This window comes from Panthera uncia, chromosome D1 (assembly GCF_023721935.1).
Source record: "Panthera uncia isolate 11264 chromosome D1, Puncia_PCG_1.0, whole genome shotgun sequence".
NCBI classification, from domain to species: Eukaryota; Metazoa; Chordata; class Mammalia; order Carnivora; family Felidae; genus Panthera; species Panthera uncia.
In genome coordinates this window covers 26506854-26532956 of record NC_064808.1, presented here as the reverse complement: position 1 = coordinate 26532956, position 26103 = coordinate 26506854, and the positions used below count along the sequence as shown (strand labels likewise).

At 35.8% G+C, this 26103-nt stretch overlaps 1 protein-coding gene across 3 annotated transcripts in view; it reads left to right on the top strand.

Moving 5' to 3' along the window:
- The window catches only part of QSER1 (glutamine and serine rich 1), an 81066-nt gene extending 57805 nt beyond the window's left edge, over positions 1–23261 (top strand). For 2 of the 3 annotated variants that reach the window (XM_049648540.1, XM_049648555.1), the window contains exons 7-13: positions 1074–1207; positions 2936–3153; positions 11423–11560; positions 13944–14041; positions 19408–19560; positions 20797–20892; positions 21869–23261. In XM_049648540.1, coding sequence (XP_049504497.1) covers positions 1074–1207; positions 2936–3153; positions 11423–11560; positions 13944–14041; positions 19408–19560; positions 20797–20892; positions 21869–22009 — 978 coding nt within the window. In that variant the 3' untranslated portion in view covers positions 22010–23261. Of the gene's footprint in view, positions 1–1073; positions 1208–2935; positions 3154–11422; positions 11561–13943; positions 14042–18153; positions 18280–19407; positions 19561–20796; positions 20893–21868 lie in introns of those variants that run through there. The other variant, XM_049648548.1, reaches the window with a different exon arrangement.
- Positions 23262–26103: the final 2842 nt, after the last annotated feature.

Below are 26103 nucleotides of genomic sequence, written 5' to 3'. Positions count from 1 at the left end.
ATTAGCCTTCCTGTTTTTTTGACAAAACAGTTATCCTGGGAAAAATAAAGGATGACTTAAATTTAAATGTATTTTTATTATTTTTTTAAATATTTATTTTTGAGAGAGAGAGAGAGATAAAGAGAGATCAAGAGCAGGGGAGGGGCAGGGAGAGTCAGAGACACAGGATCCAAGCAGGCTCCAGCCTCTGAGCTGTCAGCGCAAAGCCCGACACGGGGCTCCAACTCAGGAGCTGTGAGATCATGACCTGAGCCAAAGTCAGATGCTTAACCAACTGAGCCATCAAGATGCCCCTAATTTTTTTTTAATGTTTATTTATTTTTGAGAGAGAAAGAGAGAGAGGGAGACAGAGTACAAGTGGGGTAGGGACAGAGAGAGCGAGAGGCACAGAATCTGAAGTAGGCTCCAGGCTCTGCACCATCAGCACAGAGTGCGACACGGGGCTCAAACCCACGAACCATGAGATGATGACCTGAGCTAAAGTCAAACACTTAACCAGTTGAGCCACCCAGGCGTCCCTAGGCACCCCTAAATTAAATGTATTTTATATTAAGCATTTCTGATATAAAATTTGATAATATAATACTCTGATAGTCTGATTATAAAACAGAATCAGTATGTAAATACCAGTTTTTAAAAATTAAATCACTTTATGCTAATATATATATATATATATATATATATATAAACCTTTTTTAAAAAAATGAATTAGTTATTAGTCTATAAAAAGTTCATACAGAATCGGGCTGCTACTATATTGATTATTCTGCCAATCAAACATCCCAATTTATCAGAAGACTTACAAAAGTGATTCTTTTATACTTATGTAGTTATTTAACAGCATTGAGTAAGTAAGCATCTGATGATTAGCCAAATGATTAGCCAAATGTAAGCTTCTATGTAAGGGCTTACAGTCAAGAATGAGACTGAGATCATTTTTATTGAGGGTGAAAAGTAGCTTGGCCAGAGATGCATTTTGAAAAACTTAAAGGATGCTAATGTAATAGTCAAGCCAACAAATATTTTATGTACAGAATGTATAAGTATGTAATTCATAGTGTTTCTTTCCTTAGTACCTTGGATATTTTGGAGATGCAAAGAGTAAATACAAAAAGATATACGTGAAGTTCATTGAAAACACAAACAAAAAGGAATATGTCAGAGTGTGTTCCAAAAAGCCAAGAAGTAAGCCTTCACAAACTATCAGGTATTTATTTTCATATGTAATATATATATGAAAGGCTTATTTTTGGCAATGTCTCTTATTTTAAGTTAATTTTATTTTAGTAGTCTCTACACCCAGCGTGGGCTTGAACCCAGAACCCCAAGTATGTGACCCCAAGTCACATGCTCTTTTGACCAAACCAGTCAGGTGCTCCAGCAATGGTTTTTTTTAATTTTTGTTTTTAATTTTTAATTTGTTTTTAACTTTTGAGAGAGAGAGAGCACAAGTGGGGGAGAGAAGCAGAGGGAGAGAGAGAAACAGAGAGAGACAGAGAGAGAGAGAGAGAGAGAGAGAGAATCTTTGGTAGGCTCCGAACTCAGTGGGATCCCATGACCCTGGGATCACAACCCAAGCCAAAATCAAAAGTCAGACATTGAACCAACTGAGCCATCCAGTCATCTGCCCACACCCACAATGTCTTATACAAAGAATCACATCAGTTAAAGAGCCTAACATTTTTTCATTATATACAAGTCTAAAAATTCAGTGTCTGCTATAATAAGTGATTCTTTTTTTTAAAAAATATTTTAATTTATTGTTGAGACAGAAAAAGAGCATAAGCAGGGGAGGGGCAGAGAGAGAGGGAGACACAGAATCCAAGGCAGGTTCCAGGCTCTGAGCTGTCAGCACAGAGCCCGACGTGGGGCTCGAACTGAAGACTGTGAGATCATGACCTGAGCTGAAGTCGGACGCTTAACCAACTGAGCAACCCAGGCGCCCCAATAAGTGATTCTTTTTGAAGTAATGAGACCGGAGCCGTAAAGCTCATGACCATCTGTGGTGGGATAGGTACTCTTCTTTCCCAGAAACCTTTTGGTGTCACCCTAATGTAATGGAGGGAAAATAGATTTAGAGTCAGGAGGTTTGAATCCAGCTTTTTATGACCTAGAGTAACACAACCTTTTTGAAGCCCTCTTTTTTATCCATAAAATGAAAATTAAAATGGAGTGTCAAATTTAAAATGAAATAAATTTTGAGAAAAAACTCTAAAACCTATACATTACCAGGCAAGTGTACAATAGAATTATCATATATTAATGTGATCTTGGTTGTCTGGAACATGGATCTGGAAGACAACTGACCTAGCCACATTCCTGTGATCTGTATGGGAAAAGGGGGTATGACCCTAGATATTCTCAATCTAGTGCTGGTAAGGTCTAGTTTGATTAAGATTCCAACTTATTAAAAGCAGTACACCTTATTTTTATGATGGAATTTTATCCACTCAAATCTCCAGAACTAACACAGCAAATCTTGAAGGGCTCTAGGACAGATGTAGTTGGTCTCCACACCAAAACTTGCTACCACAAGAATCTGAGAGTTTCAGATGGTCAGAGTTACTACATATGGCTATTGGTGGTTTATCATGCATTACTTCCCAAAGCCCTTTGATCACCTGTTGTTCAGCTTCATCCTCAGGAAAATTAGTTCATAAAGGGAGAGAAGGAGTGAAGAGAGAGAAATAGGGATTAAATTAATAGTCCCTTAATAACTGAATACTGAATGTCAGTGGTTAGAGGGTATTTCAAGAGAATTTGTCGGGAGGAGGGTGGGAATCATCATTGGAGATGTATGGGACTTGGGCTTTATTTTGGAGATGTTGGTGAGGTAATTATACTTTTTTTCACTAGTGTTATTCATTTTTGGTCTAATTTATTTTAATCTGACAAGATTGCAGTGTGTTAATGAAGTTTGTTTGTAACATTGCAGAACTGTTCAGGCTAAACCAAGTAGTAGCAGTAAAACTTCTGATCCTCCGACACCAAAAACTACAACTACAAAAGCCCCTTCAGTGAAACCCAAAGTTAAACAGCTGAAAGTAAAGGCTGAGCCACCACCAAAGAAGCGGAAGAAATGGAAAGAAGAGTTTTCATCATCCCAATCTGACTCCAGTCCTGAGATCCATTCTACTAGTAGTGATGATGAGGGTAAGTTCTCTATGAAGTGAATACCTTGGTAACTTTAGATTATCTACATGAACAGAGAGAACCAATGATATTCACAATTCAAAATTGTTTTATTTCTCAGGGGATTTACCTACCTAAGTTCTGCCTAGGCTTTTATAAAAATACATTAAAAAATAAACACATATATACATACATAAATTCTCATTCCTTGAACACTAATTGAAGTACACTTTGCCCATACATGCAGCCTTATAAAGTAGAAAAGAACAGTGAACTGAAAGAAGACTGCTGCCATAGTCATGCCAGTTATCTCGCCTCTTTGGGTAGGATGGGGATTAGATCAGATCATTTATGCTGAATCCTGTAATCTCTGTAGTTCTAATCTTCAGAGTCTATGTTTATGCTGGAAGAAAAGAGTAAAATGAGCCTAGGAGGCAGCAACTCTGAAACTATAGTTAATAGGGTATAATAATGTATATAATAATGTATACTTATATGGAATATAAGTATATGGAATATGTGGAATATATTTGTTAATTATATAATATAATGTATACTGCCGTATATCTGCCACTAGCCAACCAGTATCTAGGTGACCTCTCTGTGCCTTAATTTTTTCTCTTTTATAAAATGAAAAGGTTGAAATAGATCAGACTTTTTGACCTTCAAACCCTTTTATACTCTTAAACTTGTTAAAAGACACCAAAGAGCATTTTCATTGGCTAGATACAGATACAAGTACATTGATTTATTAGAAACTAAACCTGAAATAGTTGTAAAACACAAGAATATACTAGTGCACATTCCATTAGCCATCAAATTGTTGTGAATATAAGTAAGAAATACCAAGCAGTTCATTCTAGAGCAAAAGTTGGCAAACTGGCCAGTGGGTCAAATCTGACCTTCAGCCTATTCTTGTAAATAAAGTTTTAATTGGAATGCGGATTAATTTACATATTTTCATATAGTTGGTTTTCTACCACAGTGGCAGATTTGAGTCATTGCTACAAAGAATATGTGACCATTACAGCCTCAAATATTTACCACTTGGCCCTTTACAGAAAAAAGTTGGTGACCCTTCTAGAGCATAAAGTTGGAGGTAGGCAGAAAAAGTTGAAAGGATGATAGAAGGCCAGATATGCCAAGCTAAAGCTAAAAAGCCTGGGATCCTGTAAGCAAAGGAGAGTCCCTGGAAGGATTTGAGTAGGGAGCAACATGTTAAAATTGGAATTTGTATTACAAGACCTCATAGTTCAGGTATAAATTGAAAGTCTGAAGTTGGGGCAGTAGGGATGGAAGAGGGGGACACATGAGAAATTCAGGTTGAATGTAAATGGTGAATTATGTGTTGGGGTGCTGTTGAGGTTGATGACCAGGTTGGATTCTGACATTACAAGCTCATTGCTTGGGAGCTTATCTTAAAGCTTATTTGAACAGAAAGAGAATGGTGGGGCATCTGGGTGGCTCGGTTGGTTAGTAGTTGAGCGTCTGACTCTTGATTTTGCCTCACATCATGATCTCAGGGTCGAGCCCCATTTTGGGAGCCTATTAAAGATTCTCTCTCCCCCTGCCCCTTTCCCCAGGTCATGTTCTCGTTCTCTCTCTCTCTCTCTCTCTCTCTCAAATTAAATAAAAATAAAAAAATAAAAGCTACTCATGAAGTTTGCACATCAGAATTTATAAAGAAATGCAGTGCTTTGGGCCACCTGGGTGTTTAGTCTTGATTTTGGCTCAGGTCATGATCTCATGGTTTGTGGGTTTGAGCCCCGTGTCAGGCTGTGCACTAACAGCACAGAGCCTGCTTGGGATTTTCTGTCTCCCTCTCTCTCTACCCCCCACCTCCCCACACCCAAAAATTAAAATGGAAAAAAAATTTTTAATTCTTTTAAAGATTAAAAAAAAGATATTCAGTGCTTTGAGTGTGTATGGAAGGCAATACTTGTAATTTTTGTAGTTTGCTTTCCTTTCTATGGTTTAGAATGGAATGGTTTAGGTTCTGAATTTGCACACAATTATACCGCTTCCTTAAATGACATTCAAGATGTTTTTCTTTAATGGTGACTTGAGTTGCCACTAGGTGTCACTAATAGGTAAGCGTTTTTATTGTTTTTGATTATTTCTTAAAAGGCAAATATTGATAATAAACATAGATTTATACATTGGTGGTTTTTAAAATTATTTAAGAGTTTTTTATAATCTTCAGATTTATTGAGGATTCCAAAATACTTGTGCTTTTGTGGGCTATATGTATTGATATTTACCAAATGTCTATTAAGATAATTTTAAAAAATTTTTTTAATGTTTATTTATTTTTGAGAGACAGAGTATGAGCAGGGGAGGGGCAGAGAGACCCACACACACATAGAGAACCTGAAGCAGGCTGCAGGCTCTGAGCTGTCAGCACCAGAGCCTGAGGCGGGGCTCAGACTCATGACACCACGAGATCATGACCTGAGCTTAAAGTCAGACGCTTAACCAACTGAACCACCAGGGTGCCCCTAAAACAAATTTTTATTTTATTTTATTTTATTTTATTTTTTTATTTTTTTATTTTTTTTTTAGAATTTTATTTTCTTTCATTTTTTTTAATGTTTATTTATTTTTGAGACAGAGAGAGACAGAGCATGAGCAGGGAAGGGGCAGAGAGAGAGGGAGACACAGAATGTGAAGCAGGCTCCAAGCTCTGAGCTGTCAGCACAGAGCCTGACGCGGGGCTCGAACTCATGAACTGGGAGATCGTGACCTGAGCCAAAGTCGGACGCTTAACCGACTGAGCCACCCAGGCGCCCCTAAAACAAATTTTTAAAATATTTATTTAAAGTAAACCAAGGGCCACTCAGGTTGGCTCAGTTGGTTAAGCATCTGACTTTGGCTGAGGTCATGATCTCGCGGTGTCTTGAGTTCAAGCTCCGCCTCGGGCTCTGTACTGACAGCTCATAGCTTGGAGCCTAGAGCCTGCTTCAGATCCTGTTTCTGTCTCTCTGTCCCTGCCTCGGTCAAGCTCTGTCTTTCCCACTCTCTCAAATATAAAATAAACAGATTACAGGGGTGCCTCGGTGGTTCATTCTGTTAAGCCCCCGACTCTTGATCTCAGCTCAGGTCTTGATCTCATGGTTGTGAGTTCAAACCCCGCGTCAGACTCTGTGCTGACAGCTCAGAGCCTGGAGCCTGCTTCGGATTCTGTGTCTCCCTGTCTCTCTGCCTCTCCCCCACTCGCACTCTGTCTCCCTCTCCCTCTCTCTCAAAAAAATAAAAATAAAAACTTTTTTTAAATGTAAAAAAATAATAAAATAAAATAAACCCATTACTTATTAACATTTTTAACTACTATATTTTCCTAAACTAACAGAAGAGTAGCATTTTCATGTTTGCTTCTACATATATTATTTCAGCTAATGTATAAAAAGAAAACCCAGACTTATATAGATTTTTTTTTAATTTTTTTTTAACGTTTATTTATTTTTGAGACAGAGAGAGACAGAGCATGAACAGGGGAGGGGCAGAGAGAGAGAGGGAAACACAGAATCTGAAACAGGCTCCAGGCTCTGAGCTGTCAGCACAGAGCCCGACGCGGGGCTCGAACTCACGGACCGTGAGATCATGACCTAAGCCGAAGTCGGATGCTTAACCGACCAAGCCACCCAGGCACCCCTATATAGATTTTTAATGACCTTTTCAGACAATTATGGATATTTTTATTATTTGATACTCAAAAGTTTTTTATTTTATAAACTTGATCAGTAGTAGCTTCTTCAACTTCTCATGCTTATTACATTAAAATTTATTGGTTTCTCTTACCCCTTGAATGTATCTTTAATCTATGAATGATTTTATCCATTCTGCGTGTGAAAATATCTGTTAGCTCATTGAGGTACATATTCTATTTCATTTTTTTTCCACATTTTATAAACTTGGGCTAAAATATATATAACATAATATTTGCCATTATAGCCATTTTTTTAAGTGTACATTTCAGTAGCATTGATTATATTCACACTGTTGTGCAACTATCACAACTATTTTCAAGACATTTTCATCACACCAAACAGAAACTTTGTAACCATTAAGCAATAACTACCGATTCTCTCTTTCCCCCAGTTGTTGGTAATCTCTAATCTAGTTTCTGTTTCCATGAATTTGCCTACTCTAAATATCTCATATAAGTGTATCTGTCTTATTTCACTTATAACGTTTTCAAGGTTCATCCATGTTACAGCATGTATATGAACTTAATTGCTTTTTACGGCCAGCTATTCCATTGTAAGTTTATGCATTGTATGTTCATTTATCTTTTCATCTTTTGATGGACACATAGATTATTTCCACCTTTTGGCTATTGTAAAAGGTGCATGCAATGAACATTGGCATACAAATATGTTTGTGTCTTTTTTTGATTGTTTTGGGTGTATACCTAGGAGCGGAGTTGGCTGGGCCATATGATAAGTGTATGTTTAGCTTTTTGAGGAACCACCAAACCTTTGAAATACCCCAATGATTGCACCATTTTACTTTACTGCCAGCAATGCGTAAGGTTCCAGTTTTTTCACATCCTCACCAACACTTGTTATTTTTTGTTTCTGGTGGGTTGTTTTGTTTTATCTTTTATTGTAGCCATCCTAGTAGGTATAAAGTGGTATATGACTGAAGTTTTGATTTGTAGTTCCTTAACAACTAATGTTGAGTATCTTTTCAAGTGCTTACTGTCCATTTCCTTATCTTCTTTGAAGAAATGTCTATTCTGATATGTTGCCTAGTTTTAATTAGGTCATTTCTTCTTTTGTTCTGAAGTTGTAGGAGTTCTTTATATATTCTAGATAATAAACCCTTACCAGATGTAGGATTTAAAATATTTTATCTTATTCTTTTGATAATGTCCATTGATGCACAAAAGTTTGAAATTCTGGGGCACCTGGGTGGCCCAGTCAGTTGAGCATCCAACTCTTGATTTCAGCTCAGGTCATGATCCCAGGTTTGTGGGATTGGGCCCTGCATCAGGCTCCACGCTGAGCTTGGAGCCTGCTCAAAATTCTTTCTCCCTCTGCCCCTTCACTGCATGCTCTCTCTCTCAAAAAAAAGTTTGAAGTTCTAACGAAGCCAAATTTCTTTATTTTTTCTTTCATTGCTTAGACTTCTGGTTTCATATTAAGAATCCATTGCCAAATACAAGGTCATGAAGATTTACCCCTATATTTCCTAAGAGTTTCATGACTTTATTTTTTTTAATGTTGGTTTGTTTTTTTTTTTTAATTTTTTTAAAGTTTGTTTACTTCTGAGAGAGACAAAGCGTGAGCAAGGGAGGGTCAGAGAGAGGGAGACATAGAATCTGAAGCAGGCTCCAGGCTCTGAGCTGTCAGCATGAAGCCCAACACGGTGCTGGAACTCACAAGCCAACTTACAAGCCACGAAATCATGACCTGAGCCAAAGTCAGAAGCTTAACTAACTGAGCCACCCAGGTGCCCCTAAGGTTTATTTTTGAGAGAAAAAAGAGTGCATGTAAGTGGGGGAGGGGCAGAGAAAGGGAGACAGAGGATCCAAAGCGGGCTCTGTGCTGACATCAGAGAACCCAATGCAGGGCTCCATGAAATCATGACCTGAGCTGAAATCAGACATTCAACCAACTGAGCCACCCAGGCGCCTTTAAGAGTTTCATGATTTTAGCTCTTACATTTAGGTCATACATTTTTACAGTGTAACACTCATATTACCACTGATCTCATCAGTGAATTCCTTAAGTACGGGGATGTTGTCAAGCTCACAGTTGTAGATACGTGTTTTCCAGAATTCTCATTTTCATTTGAAACCTGAAATTTTGGGAGTGCCTGGCTGGCTCAGTCATGGAGTATGCGACTCAATCTGAGTCGTGAATTTGAGCTCCACATGGGGTGTAGAGATTACTTAAAAATAAAATCTTTTAAAAAAATAAAAAAATGAAACCTCAAATTTTGTCATTGTTAGTAAATGCTGTCATTTGTTTTCTTTGAATGACAGGTTCATTTCATTAATTTTTGAGAGAATGTCTGCCAGATACCTGAGTCTGAATAGGCATGGTGTGTCTGGCAATCACTCTTTCAAGTGAAAATGGTTGTCCCAAGGGGAGAAAAGGGTCTAGTTCATCTTGTAACTCAAACAATTGCATGGATGCTCTTCCTGGAGATAACCATCATACTTTAAAACAGAAGTGCTTTATTTGTACCTCTAATTTATCACACAGAATATTGAAACATTTACTCAAGAGTAAAAAATGTAATGCAATTAATCATTTTTACTGCTTCATGAAAAACTATTTTTTTCATTTTTTTAAGTAATGTCTACCCAATGGGGCTTGAACTCAGGACCCAACATCAAGAGTCACACACTGCACCGACAGAGCCAGCCAGGCTCCCCAAGGACTATTCTTTAAAAAAAAAACAACTTTTTTTAATGTTTATTTATTTTTAAGAGAGACAGAGTGTGAACAGGGGAGGGGCAGAGAGAGAGGGAGACACAGAATCCGAAGCAGGTTTCAGGCTCTGAGCTGTCAGCACAGAACCCGATGCGGGGCTCAAAGCCACAAACCACAAGATCATGACCTGAGCCAAAGTCAGACATTCAACGGACTGAGCCACCCAGGTGCTCCTCCTCAAGGACTATTCTTATTTGAAACTGGCTTTTTTTCCCTTTAAATGCATGTCAGGGAGATGGCAAAGTATATGGCTACTAGTGCAATTTGGTGCCACTGCTTTGATTCATACTAAGTAAGGCACCAGCATTTTTACCCATCATTATTTTTACAAATGTCAACAGAGTAAAAAAGGTATATAGCATTTAATATTTTTATGAAAACAATTTTGACATCATGAAAAGGATCTTGGAGGAAACCTCAAAAGATCCTTGGACCATACTTTAAGAACTGCTTTAAAGGCTGTGATAATAGTTTGTTAAATAACAAATATTCAACCAAGTAAGTTTTAAACATATTGGCTTTTTTATTCAATTAATGGATCAGGCAGCATCCCATCTGGCAAGTAGAGGGGAGCTCCAAAGGGCTATAGAAAAGCAAAGGTTTTAGGGGCGCCTGGGTGGCTCAGTCGGTTGAGCGTCCGACTTCAGCTCAGGTCACGATCTCACGGTCCGTGAGTTCGAGCCCCGCGTCGGGCTCTGGGCTGATGGCTCAGAGCCTGGAGCCTGCTTCCGATTCTGTGTCTCCTTCTCTCTCTGCCCCTCCCCCGTTCATGCTCTGTCTCTGTCTCAAAAATAAATAAACATAAAAAAAATTAAAAAAAAAAAAAAAGAAAAGCAAAGGTTTTAAAAGTAGAGAGGGAGTGGTAAAAAGGAAATTATTAGCAAAAATCTACTGTTTTAGGCAAGGTCACCCTCCTAAGTGGAACAAAAAGGATCTATCAGTAAATTTCCTAGTGCTGACCAGGAAATTCCCATGTTAACTGGGTAAAGGTTACATTTCTGGGGTTTGAAACTGCAGTTAGGTTAGGTATTATTATGTCCTGGCTTATGTCCTGGTCCTGTTATTAAGTCCTGGTAATGACTTGAGGCCTTACCCTAAGTGACACCATTTTGGGCCTGTGTGTGTATAAAACAAACAAACAAACAAACAAACAAACTTTTTTTTTTTACAAGTTATGTATTTTAATCAAAAAAGTAAAAATTGAGACATTTCTAATCTTGAAGTTCTTGCCATTGAACTTGAGTGAAGTTTTCCTTGTGTATGGGCTATTTTATATATTTTTTAAAAATGTGTATATGCCTTGGCTCTAGACCAGAATTTTACAGTAATTTAAGTGTAGAATTAAAAAAAGAAGAGATGGCTGTATATTAACTCATGCATTAGATGTCTTATGTAATTTCTTCAATCTAGAGAAACCATCAGTTCTGGAGTAGCACAGCAAGGGGAGAACAAACAGGTTCCTGTGGGGCTGATGTTTACCAATGCTGGGCTAGTATTGGGCTTCAGAGTCACCTGGGAACCTTTAGAAGTATAATATTTAAACCTCATCATTACTGCTACCACCACCTACCCACCCACCCCCACCAAAAGATTCTGTTTTAATAGTCCAGCAAGCTGATTTGTTTTGTTTTGTTTTGTTTTACGAGCTCTCTAGTGATTGTGATGTGCAAACCAGCTTTGAGAATCTGTAACCTGGGGTGTTTTTAAAAGCCAAATGTGAGAAGCTTGAATTTGAGGAAATTTTATCTACAACCTTTTATCTGCTTGTAGGCTCTTTTTATAAATAAAAGTGTTTTTTTTAATTTATCAGGAAGAATATTTAATATTTCGTCTTTTCACTCTCTCAGAATTTGATCCTCCAGCTCCCTTTGTCACTCGTTTTTTGAACACAAGAGCGATGAAGGAAACCTTTAAGAGCTACATGGAATTGCTTGTTAGCATCGCTTTGGACCCTGACACAATGCAAGCCTTAGAGAAGAGCAATGGTACAGTCTGCTAAGTAGTACTTTCTTGGTAGTGCTTCATGGATCTTCTTTATTCTTATCTGTTAGTTATGTGTTTAGTATGTAGGTTTTCTAATAGATATCTGTATATTGTCAGTTCACATGTTCATGATACTGATTCTATAAAGTATTCCTGTCTTTTCATGAATTGTCAATATTTGAACAAATTTATATTGAGGGATTTTTTTAGATTGAATGTATTTTTATTGATTCCTACTCATGGGAAAATTATGTAACTACCCACTAGTTTCTTTCAATTCTAAATCTTTGTCATCCTTATAACATTTCACTAAGTGTCTATGTTACACGCAAGGTCCAGAGGTCAACACATTCTGCTTTCTAATGATTGGAAAGGTGAAGTGGATAATAATGGTATAAAGATTAAAATCACATTATTTGTGTCTCATAAAAGATACATCACCAAATAATTATATTCTAATCAATTAATAATAAAACAATGTATGCATTAGGTTATATTCATTAATATTATTCCTTTATATTCTTCCTTTAGTAACTTTTCCTTACAGTAAAATAGAGATGAGATTGATATCTGAAATAACTGGTGACTCATATATTTAATGTTGCTTGCTAATATTTACTACTCATCTACTGTAGCATTCACCAAGGAAGCTAAAAGAGGGAATGAAAGGGTTGTTAATGAGTCAGTTCCCATCACCCTCCTATCAAAATGATTGTATGCATGTATGATCAAAAGATAGTAACAAAAATCACTAACAATATACTTCAACAGTAATGCCTAATAATACATATGTTATTTCCACATACTTTGATATACATTATTCTGTTTTACTCCCAAAACAATTCAGACAGCCATTTTGTGGATGAAGACAGTGAGGCACCTAGAGGTTAAGTGTCTTGCTTAAGAGCCCACAATTTGCATGTAGCAGAAAAAGGATTACAATCTCAAGTCTTCTAATTTTTGGTCCATTGTTTTTTGACCGTATCAGAGACAGTAATCCATTCATCAGTCTAAAATTTTAGAGTCATGTAGACCTGGAAGAGACATTAGAGATTATCTAGTCTAAAACATTTATTTTGTAGACTAAGGTTCAAAAAGATTAAATGTATTTCATAGTTATAGAACAACTTAATCATTGAATAACCACAATTAAAACCCATAGTTAATTCCCCACATCAGTGTTTTCACCATTAAATGTTTTCTCTCAATCAAAACTCCTTGCATCATACAACATACATTTCTTAGTAATGGCAATTCCTGGGTAGTTGTATTTTAATTGTTTTTTTTTTTTCTGTTGCTTATCATTGTTTTCTGATTTTTCTCTATTTGATATAAGGGGGAAAGACTTTAATGGTTATATTTTATTTTTTTTAATGGTAACATTTTTAAAATATCCACAGCTGTTTAAACCTTGTTTTGTGAAATGTAAATTCTTACAGTTTTTGAACAGATTTAATCACTACTAGAAAGATAAAAGAAAACTATCACAGTGTGTATCTAAGGTGAGTGACCTCAGAATGCATTCCTCACTAAGGACTTTTTCTTCAATTAGAGGAAGTGTTCTTCTGCTGGTCACTGCTTGTGTTTGTATTCCAAATATAAAGAATACTTTTATTCATCTATGAAACTAGCGGCCAGATTCTGAGGATTACATATACATTTTCAGAATGGTCATTAAAGGTAGTGTTATAAAATATATTATTATGCTGATAATTTGAGAAATAATCTACTAACCTAAAATATTTAATACAGCACCAAAAGTAATTAATTCTCCAATGAAAGTGCTTTTTTTAAAAAAAGATCTTAAAGTTTTAGAGGGGTGAAAAAGAAAAGTAAAAAGTTTTGGTTAGAAATCTTTATCATACTTTTACTCTCTCCTTTTCTGAAATAACTATTTTGACTCTTCTCTTGTGTTTTTGAAACTGGATTTTGATCATTTTTCTTCCCCTACTTTTTCTTTGTCCCAAACTACAGTTAAATTAAGACTATCATATTTGGTATTTTATAGATTTTTATAATGTCAGATAAATCTATATTTTGTAATATGATTATTGTTCAGATGATAAATGAGGTCTGGAGAAACTAGGCAGTCTGCTCACTGGTCATGTTAGCTGTCATCAATGAATTCTGGTAGCAGAGACAGGGCTAAAACCCAGGACTTCTGATCCTGTCCTCATACTATGCTGTTTCTTTCTCAGGTTGGCTATTGCAAACCTATTTTTTCAAGTTACCTTTTGTTCAGAAAGCTACATGTCCAGTATTTTTAAAGTAATATTTACATACACCAATGAATTTAATATCTTAACTTTGAGGAAAACTTGGATTTTTAACAAGTTTTTATGTTGATAGTTTATCCTGTTACAATAAATTTTTATCTTGTTTTAGATGAGCTCCTTTTGCCTCATATGAAAAAAATAGATAGCATGCTGAATGATAACCGAAAGAGACTTCTTTTGAATCTTCATTTGGATCAGCCATTCAAGGTATTTCCTTCAGATGATTTATTAGCAAACTCACTGGCTATCATAGTCTTAAGAATAATAGGCAAGAAATTTATGAAAGTCACTCTCAGTTTTATAAAATTTTTCGCCAAACGAAAATTTAGTTTTTATTCATTAGGAGTCTGTTTAGCTTGTCTTTTCATTTTATTAAGCAGATTCTTAGTGTTAATCATCTGCTTTTTTTTTTTTTTTTTTTTTTTTTTTTTTTTTTTTTTTTTTTTTTTTTTTTTTTTTTTTTGCTTAAGTTCATTTTTTAGGCTTTTATATTTATCTAGAATTCCTGCTACATAATAATTTCCAAATATTTTCAAAAGTACTTCCTTGGGGTGCCTGGGTGGCTCAGTTGGTTGAGCAACCAACTTCGGCTCAGGTCATGATCTCACGGTTTGTGGGTTCGAGCCCCACGTCGGGCTCTGTGCTGCCAGCTCGGAGCCTGGAGCCTGCTTCTGATTCTGTGTCTCTCTCTCTCTCTGACACTCCCCCACTCATGCTCTGTCTCTCTCTGCCTCAGAAATAAATAAACATTAAAAAAAAAAAATTAAAAAAAAAAAAAGTACTTCCTTTAAACTACCAAATTCCAGTCTTATTTTTCTTTTAAACCTTTTCAAAATTTTCACATTTCATCTATAGTTAGAATTGGCCTTTTCTTAGCATAGTTATAAAAATTTCCTTTATTTGTCTGATTTACTCAATATCTGAGGAAAAGTTATCTTAACATAATGGTAGATATATATAGTTTAAATTGGTCTTGGTGTCATCAGAAATATAGAACAATAAGAAGCTAATCTAAACACAGAAAATTTATCACAGAAGCTACTTAGTCAAATTTTTCCAGCTTTTCCTTTTTTTCTTTAATTTTTTTATTGTTTATTTTTGAGAGAGAGCACATGCGTGCTCACACAAGCGGGGGAGGGACAGAGAGAGAGAGAGAGGGAGACACAGAATCCGAAGCAGGCTCCAGGCTCTGAGCTGTCAGCACAGAGCCCGACGCGGGGCTCAAATTCACGAGCCGTGAGATCATGACCTGAGCCGAAGTCGGACGCTCAACCAACTGAGCCACCCAGGTGCCCCGAAATGTTATATGTTATACTTTTAATAAGAAAACCTGAGGGGCTTCTGGGTGGTTCAGTCGGCTAAGCATCCGACTTCGGCTCAGGTCATGATCTCACGGCTCGTGAATTTGAGCCCCGCGTCGGGCTCTGTGCTGACAGCTCAGAGCCTGGAGCCTGCTTCGGATTCTGTGTCTCCCTCTCTCTCTGCCCCTCCCCCACTCATGCTCTGTCTCTCTCTGTCAAAAATAAACATTAAAAAAATTTTTTTTTAAGTATAACATATAACGTTTAGAATCTTTTGATCATATCTACCTTGGGAAAAGTTTTTTTATACATTTGTATATCTTTTAATTTTTATAAATAGAATTTATTTTTTATTTTTCTTTAATGTTTATTTTTGAGAGAGAGGGAAGGAGGGGCAGAGAAAGAGGGAGACAGAGAATCTGAAGCAGACTCTGGACTATCAACTATCTGATATCAGTGCTATCAGTACAGAATCTGATACGGGGCTTGAACCCACAAACTGTGAGATCATGGCCTGAGCCAAAGCTGGATGCTCAACTGACTGAGCTACCCAGGCACCCCTGGACTTTATTTTTATAGCAGTTTTAGGTTCACAGCAAAACTGAACGAAGTACAAAGAGTTCCCATCTACCCCACATGAACAACCTGCCCCATTATCAACATCTCCCACCAAAGTGGTATATTTGTCACAATTGATGAACCTACATTGACGTATCTTTATAACCTGAAGTCCACAGTTTGCATGGACTCTCTTGGTGTTGTACATTCTATCAGTTTGGAGAAGGTATAATGACATGTTATCTACTATTAAAGTGTTATACAGAGTACTTTCACTGCCCTGAAAATCCTCTTTGCTGTATTCATCCCTCCCTACCCACTTAACCTCTTGCAACCACTGATCTTTTTACTCTCTCTATAGTTGTACCTTTTCCAGAATGTCCTATAGTTGAAAACTATACCGTATGTGGTCTTTTCAGTTTGGCTTCTTTCACTTACTAATAAGAATTTAAGATTTGGGGGCACCTGGCTGACTCAGTTAGTAGAGCATGCAACTCTTATCTAGGGGTCATGAGATCAAGCCCCACATTGGGTATAGAGCCTACTTAAAAAATAAAAGGGTGCCAGAGTGGCTTAGTCAGTTAAGCATCCAATTCTTGATTTCAGCTCAGGCCATGGTCTCACAGTTAGTGGGATTGAGCCCCCGTCCCATAACAGGCTCTGCACTGACAGCGTGGAGCCTGCTTGGGATTCTCTCTTTCCTCTCTCTCTCTCTCTGTCTCTCTCTCTCTCTCTGCCCCTTCTCTGCTTGCACACATATGCACACACACTCTCTCTCAAAATAAATAAACATGAAAAAATATAAAAAAATAAAGATCTGTAAAATAACTTGTTTTAAAAAAAAGAATTTTTTCTGCCATGTCTTTTTATGGCTTGGCAGCTCATTTCTTTTACCACTAAATAATATTCCATTGTCTGAATGTACCACAGTTTATCTGTTCATCTACTGAAGGACATATTTGATTGATTCCTAATCTTGGCAGTTATCAATAAAGCTAGTATATAAACATATGTGTGAAGGTTTTTGTGTGGATGTAAGTTTTCAGCTCATTTGGGTAATTTGTATAGCTTTTTCACATTCCTATTTTATCCAGACTCCACATAAAAGTGAAAATTGACTTCATTTTACTAGGTAAAAATTAAGGCTCTGAGATTGAGTTCAAAGTTAAATGACACCAGAGTTGCCTGGCTGGCTCAGTCAACAGAGCATGTGATCCTCGGGGTCATGAGATCTAGCCCTACGTTGGTTGCAGAGTTTACTTAAAAAAATCAAAAGTTAAATGACACTAAACTACTAATAGTCCTGTATCATTCACAGACGTGCACTTACAGAGAAAAAAGTTAAAAGGTAGTAAGAAGCCCAGTACTAAGAATTTGGTCTGCAGACTACAGTCCAGTATTTTCTGCTTAACTGCTATTATCAATTGAAATTTAGAAAATACCTTGCTTTCTGCAGAGAAGGGAATGCTTTTAGATGTGTGTTTTCTAAAAGTTTACCAAATCTTAAAAATGAGCAGTTTGAGGTACCCCCCCCTTTTTTTTTTCAAGTAATCTCTATACCCAATATGGGGCTCAAACTTCCTCCCTAGAGATCAAGTCTCCCGCTTTACAAACTGAACCAGCTAGGCTCCCCTTGGCTAGCCATTTAGAAATGTTAAACCCGTTCTGGGGCACCTGGGTGGCTCAGTCAATTAAGCGGCCAACTTCAGCTCAGGTCATGATCTCAAAATCATGGGTTCGAGCCCTGTGTCAGGCTCTGCACTGACAGCTCAGAGCCTGGACCCTGCTTTGGATTCTATGTGTCCCTCTTTCTCTGCCCCTCCCCTGCATTTCTTCTCTCTCTCTCTCTCTCTCTCTCTCAAAAATAAATAAACGTTAAAAAAAAAAAGGAGGGGCGCCTGGGTGGCTCAATCAGCTAAGCGTCTGACTTCACCTTAGGTCATGATCTTGCAGTTTGTGGGTTCAAGCCCTATGTTGGGCTCTGTGCTGGCAGCTCAGAGCCTGGAGCTTGCTTCAGATTCTGTGTCTTCCTCTCTGTCTTCCCCTCCTCACTCACTGTCTCTCTCTCAAAACATTTGTGTGAAGGCTTTTGTGTGGAAAAAAGGGGGGGGGGGATGTTAAACCAGTTCTCTAATAACTTGTATTAAAATAAAGCCACCACTTGAAATTTAATAGACTCTGTAGATATTTAAAGCGTATGCGATAGTTTATAATGAACAACTGAAAAATTAGTTTTCATATTATTTTCACAGAAAAAAAACAATTTCTAATTTTGAAATTAGTTATTAATTTTTATTATTTTCATTTACAGCATTTTGCATTTTAAAACCAAAATACAAACAGTAGATTGTAAAAGATTGTCAGTCCTTTAGAAATAATTAACACCATTACTCATGATGATCTTAGTAATTTTAGGAACCCTAAAGCTTTTTGAAGTAAATCATGTTCTGTTTTCCTCAGAAATCCATGTGCTTCCAATCATCTTTAGCATCTTGTCACAGAAAGTACTTGGGAACCCATACAGAGTTTGGAAGAGGTGGCCCTAAAGGTTGTAACTGTTTATAAAACAGTATAGCCTGTCAAATGGTAATTACATTCTGAATAGAGGCACTTGAACCTGTATATTGTCAGAATTCAAAATAGTAAATGATAGTGGTTACTCAATTTAATCTTTTAAAACAACTTTTTCTTTCTTTTTTTTTTTTTTTTTTAAGTAAACTCTATGCCCAACATAGGCTCAAACTCACAACCCTGAGATCAAGAGTCACACACTCCACCACCTTAAAACAATACTTAAACTAGTTAAATTTAGCTATAAAGATCATTCGTTATTGTTTGTGGCTTTTCATGATTTACCAAGTAGGTAAGGGCATAAATGTGCCAGTGACTTTTAAAGAATGGATTAGAGGAACACTTGGGTGGCTCAGTCAGTTAAGTGTCAGACTTTTGATTTCAGCTCAGGTCATCGTCTCACAGTTCCTGAGATTGAGCCCCATGTCAGGCTCAGCACTGAATGCGCAGAGCCTGCTTGGGATTCTCTCTCTTCTTTAAAAATAAATAACAATTAAAAAAAAAAAAGTATGGACTAGAATTGGTTTGGCTATATGACCACTAACTTGTCAGTGAGTAACTACTGTGTCATTGTGGCCAAAAAATTCATCAAGACCTGTTGTAGACTCTCTTAACACAACTGTAGTCAAAAAAGGCAGAGGAGTAGTGAAGCCAGAGAAGTATTATGATGCTGCTCATTTTCACTGTTCTCATCCTCACCTGTGATCCAATGAATTCTTTATAGCAGGGGTTGGCCAAGTTGAATTGGTAGAGCTTTGGAGAAACATATGTCCCTCTTTCCCCTACTTCAAACCCACAGAGAGGCATTACTAGAACTCCCTGCCTCATTAAGGAGTCCCTACAGTGCCATGTGCTGTTGGCATAAAGCAGGTCATAAGGCTCACTCAAATTTAAGGGATGAGGGAATAGATTCCACATCTTGATGGAAGAGCTACAAAGAATTTGTAGCTATGTTTAATACCCGTGTATATATCTGTATTGTATAGATTTACCACATGCCATCTGTACCCTCTGCATATTCATGTGTGTACTAAGCATAAATGTATGTATGTATTTTTTTCTGTATTTTTTAAAATAAAATTTGAATAGCTGAAAGTAGTTTAGTTTTCTTCTGATGTCAGTTATTTTTGCTTTATTTTAAAGAATGCTTTGGAAAGTTTTCCTGAACTAACAATAATTACCCGTGACTCTAAAGCAAAAAGTGGGGGTTCTGCTATTTCTAAAATCAAAATGAATGGCAAAGCTTATAATAAGAAAACTCTAAGGACTTCTAAAACAACCACCAAATCTGCACAAGTAAGTAGATATTGATAGATAAAATTATACCTTTTCCACTTAATATAATTCCTATTTAAAACATTGAAACAAGCAAATATTTTACTAAATTTTGTTGTAAATATGAAATCTTTTCAGATACGCATGAGCAGCTCCAGATCAAGGAACAGGGATTTGGTCTTATTCTTTGTGTTTCTCCGTCGTTCAGCAGGGTATCTGCATGTAGTTAGTGCTCGCAGATTTTTAAACTAGATTAATAGGCAAGGAATCACCTGATGCCTGTATTTATATTTTATATATACTTTTTACCATTGGATACAAATGCATATAGATAAGTGAGCATACACATTTCCATGAGATGCAATATTCCATATCTGTAAAATTATTGAAATTGGAATTCACTCATTTTCAAACATAGTCTAAATTATTGCCTTTTCAGAAAACAGTTTTACCAATCAATTCCACATCAAAAATTAATTCTGTAGAAACACATTCACAAATGCATAAAAACGTATGCCCTTGCTCATTGTGCAGTTGTTTGTAAGAGCAATCCAGTTATGCTTTGCCAGTAGGAGATTGGACAAAGAGCCATCCAGATAATGTAATACTATGTACTTTTTAAAAAGAGACTCATTCATTCTTTCAGTAAAATATTTTGAGTGCCTACAGTTTGCAAATACAGTTCTAAGTACTAGGAATATAACAGTGAAAAATGGTCAAAAATCCCTGCCCTCATATCATTTATAGTGGCAGGGGGGATATATGTAATAAATAGATATTCAAGTTTTAGTTAGGAAAAAATAAGTTCTAAAAAATAGAGTTGCAGAACAATATGTATAGTAGGATTTCCTTCCCGTTACAGAATGAGAGTTATTAATACGTAGTATACATCGAGGGAAAATATGAAAGAATATATACCATGCTGTTAACCTTGTTTATCTCTAAAGCAAGAGATTATAGATTCTTTTACTTTATAAGCCATCTTACATGTTTACTGTTTAAATTTTTTCTATGTTTAAACTTTTTGAAATAGTGTGTGTTTATATTCAGGAAAAAGAGTGAAGGTTTTAAAATACAATTTAAATTCTTAATCGAATAAGCCTCTTGTCCATATTTAAGTGTATATCTAACCATATTAGATATGGTTTATTTTTAAGATTTCCGTTGAGACTTTTGGTCTAGTGTTCTTGGAAAAAGTATTCGCAGCTCAAACATTCCATGAAATAAATATACCTATAAACTCTTTTCTTTTTATAGGAGTTTGCTGTTGATCCAGAGAAAATACAGCTGTATTCTTTGTATCATTCACTCCATCATTACAAATATCATGTTTATCTGATATGTAAAGATGAGGTAATTTTTTTCACTTATTTAAAAATGAAAATTTTTTCTGAACTTTTAAGGATTCCATACCTATCGTGGTTTTTTAATGTTTTAAAGAAAACTGTTGAAAAATATGTCTCTCTATTGTCCTGTAAATAATGTTATTCTGAGTATCTCTGTTATGTGTTGTGCTCATATTAATCTGAGGCTCTTAAGGAAGCTGTAAGTGGTAATGTTTTTAAGCTATTATGCTTACTTACCTTGCCATAATAAATGGTACTTTATTTCATTTTCTTCTCCCATAATACAGAATGATCCTGCTTTAATTCACTTCAGTCACTGCTTTGACATCCGGCTGTCTTCCTTATCACTAGAATGGCCTTATCCCACTTAATTGCAGAGAAAGGGGTTTTTGTGCCTTGGCAGGAAGAAATGATAGTTAAAATTTAATTGTAACTTTTAAGTATCATAATTGAGGTTGCTCAGAAATTATATATGACCATATTACCACTTTGTAGGTGGGATAATAAAGTTCAATTTCCTCAAAGGTTTAATGGTTCTAGACAGTAGTATCTTTTTTGACTAGCACTACCAGTTTTTTAATAAAGAGTTAAGTTGGCCCAAGGCTATACTTGATGTGTTTGATGATAATGTGCTGGAAAGATGGTCGTGCAATATATGTTGACTATTTTTACAATGCTCTGAAATGTAGAATTGACCCCAAAATTGGTCACTTAAATTTAACACAACTGGAAGCAATTGAGAAAGTTTGAGCCATTTTTTTCTAGCTTCCTCCTTGCCCTCCTGGAACTAAAAATGATAGGATTAGACTTCACCTGAATTTATGTGACATAATCATTCTCCATGGATGGAATTTGTTTTTTAAAGCAGTATTTGTAGGTGGATTCATAAATCCTTTTCATTCGAGATCTAGAAACAGTGAGCTCTTATTAAGAGCTAATAAAGGGATAAGTATAAGCTAATGTGGCAATTCTCTTTATTTTAGATTTCTTCTGTGCAGAAAAGAAATGAAGACTTAGGACAGGAAGAAATTGTTCAACTTTGTATGAAAAATGTAAAATGGGTAGAAGACCTATTTGAAAAATTTGGAGAACTTCTAAATCATGTACAGCAGAAATGTTCCTAACATTTCCACAAAAATTCCGTCTATTTTATAGCACTAATGAACTGGCAGAGGCGGGTGGTCGAAGGGGGTGCAGAGCCTCAGATAATTGAATGTCAGGCAGTGGTCTCCTGCGGGCACACCTGCTTTGACCATAGAACTTGCATCATGACCTCTGCTGAAGGACAGCGGTGCTGCCCAGGAAGTCAGTCCTTTGGAAATGGACCTAAAACCCTACCACGTTTTTATCCTAATGAATGACTTTTCTATTTTGTAAACCATTGGGTAACTGAGTTTTATTTTCAGAAATGTTTTTTGACAAATGATGAAGCATGCACTAAATATAATTTTTCTTTATGGCTAGAGAAATAACACTTACGTAACTTGATTATTTTTTCCTGACTCTGACTAAATACCAGAATGAAAGAGAGGTGGCACAGAAAGCATATGTTTATATTCATGTCTGGCCACAAAATGGAAAGTATTGTACATTATGTAAACAGATCTGGTGTGATGTGACATTTTGTATGAGAATATCCTCAATTTAAAATATGAAATTCAGAAACTGCATTCTGCTTTACGAACTCCTTTTACTCTTAACATGTTCAGGAAACTGGATGTGGAATTGGTGCAATTCTAGGACTGCTTTTTGTGTCAAATTATATTGTAATGAGAAAAACAATGACATACTATTTTCCCTATCTCGAAGAATATTTTCGTTTATACTGTTTTTCCTTTGGAAAAATTTTCAATTGTACATTTTATTTCACTAATAGTTGTATTTTTCACAAGGAAAATGTTGTGGTTATAATTAAGTTTGATGTATCTGTACTACACTTTCCATTATTTTCAGTAAATCTTATTTAGTTATATATGGAATTTCTATTGTGAATTCTATCTTGAGGTAACCATTTTTGTTTATACAGATTTGCTTCAGTGTTATCCACAATATGCATTCAGTACTAGAATTAGTTTAGCTTTATAAATGGAGTTGTGTTAGACACTGCAGTAATTTTCTAATTCATGAAAGTAAATTTCTTACTAAACTAGTACTTGATAAACTGATTTGTCAAATCAAAATTCACCACGTTATACGTTTGGAAGAATGAAATTTATGATTAGGCTACATGCAGTGTTAAACACAGCTTACCTAACTCTTAGAACTGCAAGTGGTAGAACTCTCCTTTGGTGCCTTTCCAACCTTTATACATGCTGTTGTAGCTTTCTTTAGTTTGATAGCTAGTGTTTCAAGTAGTATAGCTGAGACAGTGAATGTATTAGGTTCAACATGACCTTTTGTTTTATTTGTGTTTGCCAACAGGATGCCTTATTTGTTTGAGAAAAAGATTTACTAGTGTCCTTCTAAATGATCTCCTTTTTTAGGATTCTAAAGAGTTGTTAATCATCATACTTTTTGTTTGTTTTACCACCGTTTAGTGCCTTAAGCCCTATCAAGAAAGCAGTGTTACTGCTCAATGCCCAAATAAGACATGCTTATGTGGACATTGCTGTTGTCTTGATTTTGAGTTAACAGGCCAACTTCTTATACTTAAAACCTTGCTAAATTGGCAAAGAATTAAAGATAACATGTGACTTGATTTGAGAGTAAAACATTGTAGCATTGGGTAGAAAATGAGTGAGTTAAGCTTACATATTTATTTTTGATGGTTATCTTATTAAAAGCAATAATTCTTAATCCAACAATCCTTGTACCTGCCATTAGATGAGATAATAATAGAAGTTTCTCTCAAGGGTTAAATGTTCCACTTCTGAAAGTTTCTAAAAAGACCTGTTTAAACAGTTGATTTTGAAAACAAAAGTAACCTATTAGATTCATTTTGCCTAACTCAAATGAGAGACTTACCAGTGAGAGCATCATAAAATTAATTTCACCAGGTGGAGAAGAGTAGGAAGCAGCCATATTTCTTTCTGATATTGACTCTGGACAGAATTGGTTTCTTTCGTTTCCAAAGTGCAGAGTAGATAACTACATCTCCTAATGTAGTGTTCTAAGTACATAAGTACATGTCTTTCCTCCCGCAGTTTAACTTTCCTGAATCATTGATCGTTGAAATGCCATCATGCATTTAGGTAACACTTGAAGTACATGTTTGAAATCACTCGCCACATTTCCTTGTTAAGGCCCATGGAAAACAGGTACATTTCCTTAAAGTTAATCTTATGTTTCCTATAGAAAATAACCCATTTCCTCTTCAACTGAAGTTGTCCTCAAAATGTTTGCAGTTGTATTTATTTTAGTAAAACAAGTGTTTTCATAATGTCAGAGGCCAAGTCTGTGATAACTGCCTGAAGGAGACCCAGTTGTTTGGCACTGTCTTCTCTCATTTGATCATTAATATAGGCAAGGGCCTCAAACTCGGGCCTTCGCAAAAAGTGGGACTATTATTATGATAACCATTCATGAGTCCTTTCTTTGTATGAAGTTGAATAAATACCTAGCTGATTAGCATTCACATTCCTTGCCACGGAGTTTGAAATTTGTAGTATAGAAATAATTTTAGGTTGTAGATAGAATTAAAGAGGTAAAGCACACATTGCCACAACCCATGAAAAACATTTTTAAGAAAGATTGGATTTTCCTTCCTGCAGATATATCTGGAAATAATATAAAAAATCAGTTTGTGTTGGTGTTTATTTGTAGTTCAGACTGGTGGTTGTAGAAGGAGCTTCCTTGTTCCCATTTTCATAATAATCCAGTTTCCACTTATTTGATCTCTAATGAAGTCACAAACTTATGATGATGTGAATTTATCATAGTAAGTCAACAATACAAACTGTCCACTCTTCTTTTACACTATCAAATAGAAAACATTGGTGAGGTGCAAAAATCTTAATTTAAAACAGGAGACGTTCAGGTTATCTTTAAGTTTCTAAATTTCTTTAAGTTTCTAAAACTTGAAAATGATAGGTGACTCATACATTATTACTGGTTTCAAAGCTTTCCTCACATTTTTTAAAGTCTCACTTTCCTTTTAATATATATATTTATTTTTGTTGAAACAGCTGTTTTCCAATCTATGATTTTGAAGATACACCGATAAAAACCCAATGTAGCAGCAGGGTTATTAAATCAGCTTTGGGTCCCAAAAGTTGCTTCAGATGTGCAAGTTGTGAATTTTATTGTATTTGTAGAATACAGTTTTTGTTTTGAACTACAGTTTCATCTGCTTCTCAAAAATGATTTTCAAACAGAGTGAACTGTCCCGGGATAATTGCTTCTACCCATGTCAATTGCATTTGACACGTAACTGCACAAATGAACAATGTACACTATTGGTTGTGCATTAACTTACATGTACAACTTTTGGCATCTATGTTCACAAATGCATGTTTTCAAAAATCACCTTTATTTATAAGTGACAATGATTGAAGTTAAGGATACAAAGAAACCTGCATTTGTAGCCCAGAGTTTTAAGTGGTCCATAACACAATGTATGGAAATGTGAAAGACAATTTTGTATATTTGTTTGTTACTAACTCAGATCATTAAAATGAAAACAATTTTTTAAACAACAAAATCAGAATGTTTTGAGGGTTTGTTTGTTTTTTTTAAGAATTGAAAACTGAGGTATTCTATTATCCAAAAGCATCATCATGTTATAGATTCTTCACACAACACCTATTTTGTAAAGTCCTATTGTAAAGTTATTAGGTACAAATCTATATTAACTATTGAATATGTAAAAACGAGTTTATCCTGATTCATTAATTTTCAGAGTAATAATATCCTGCCTTTACCTTCATATGCTATTTTAAAACATTAAGTATTTAAGTAAATACATGCTCAGCATATTTGCTGTGTTTTAAAATAGTTTTTTCCAAGAATCTTTACACCCAACGTGGGGCTCAAACTCATGACCTGATATCGAGAGTTGCATGCTCTACCAACTGAGCCAGCCAGACACCCCAATTAATTTTGATTGTAAAAGCACTTTTCAATCCTTGACTTATTTTACATTGTTCAAAACCAAATCTTCAATCAATGATCTCTATCAAAAATTGTTTTAAAATTTTGTAACGTCCCTGTTTTATTCTCCATTGGTTGCTAAAATTGTGTTAATTTTCAGAAATAGTCATTATTCAAATATCGTAGAAAA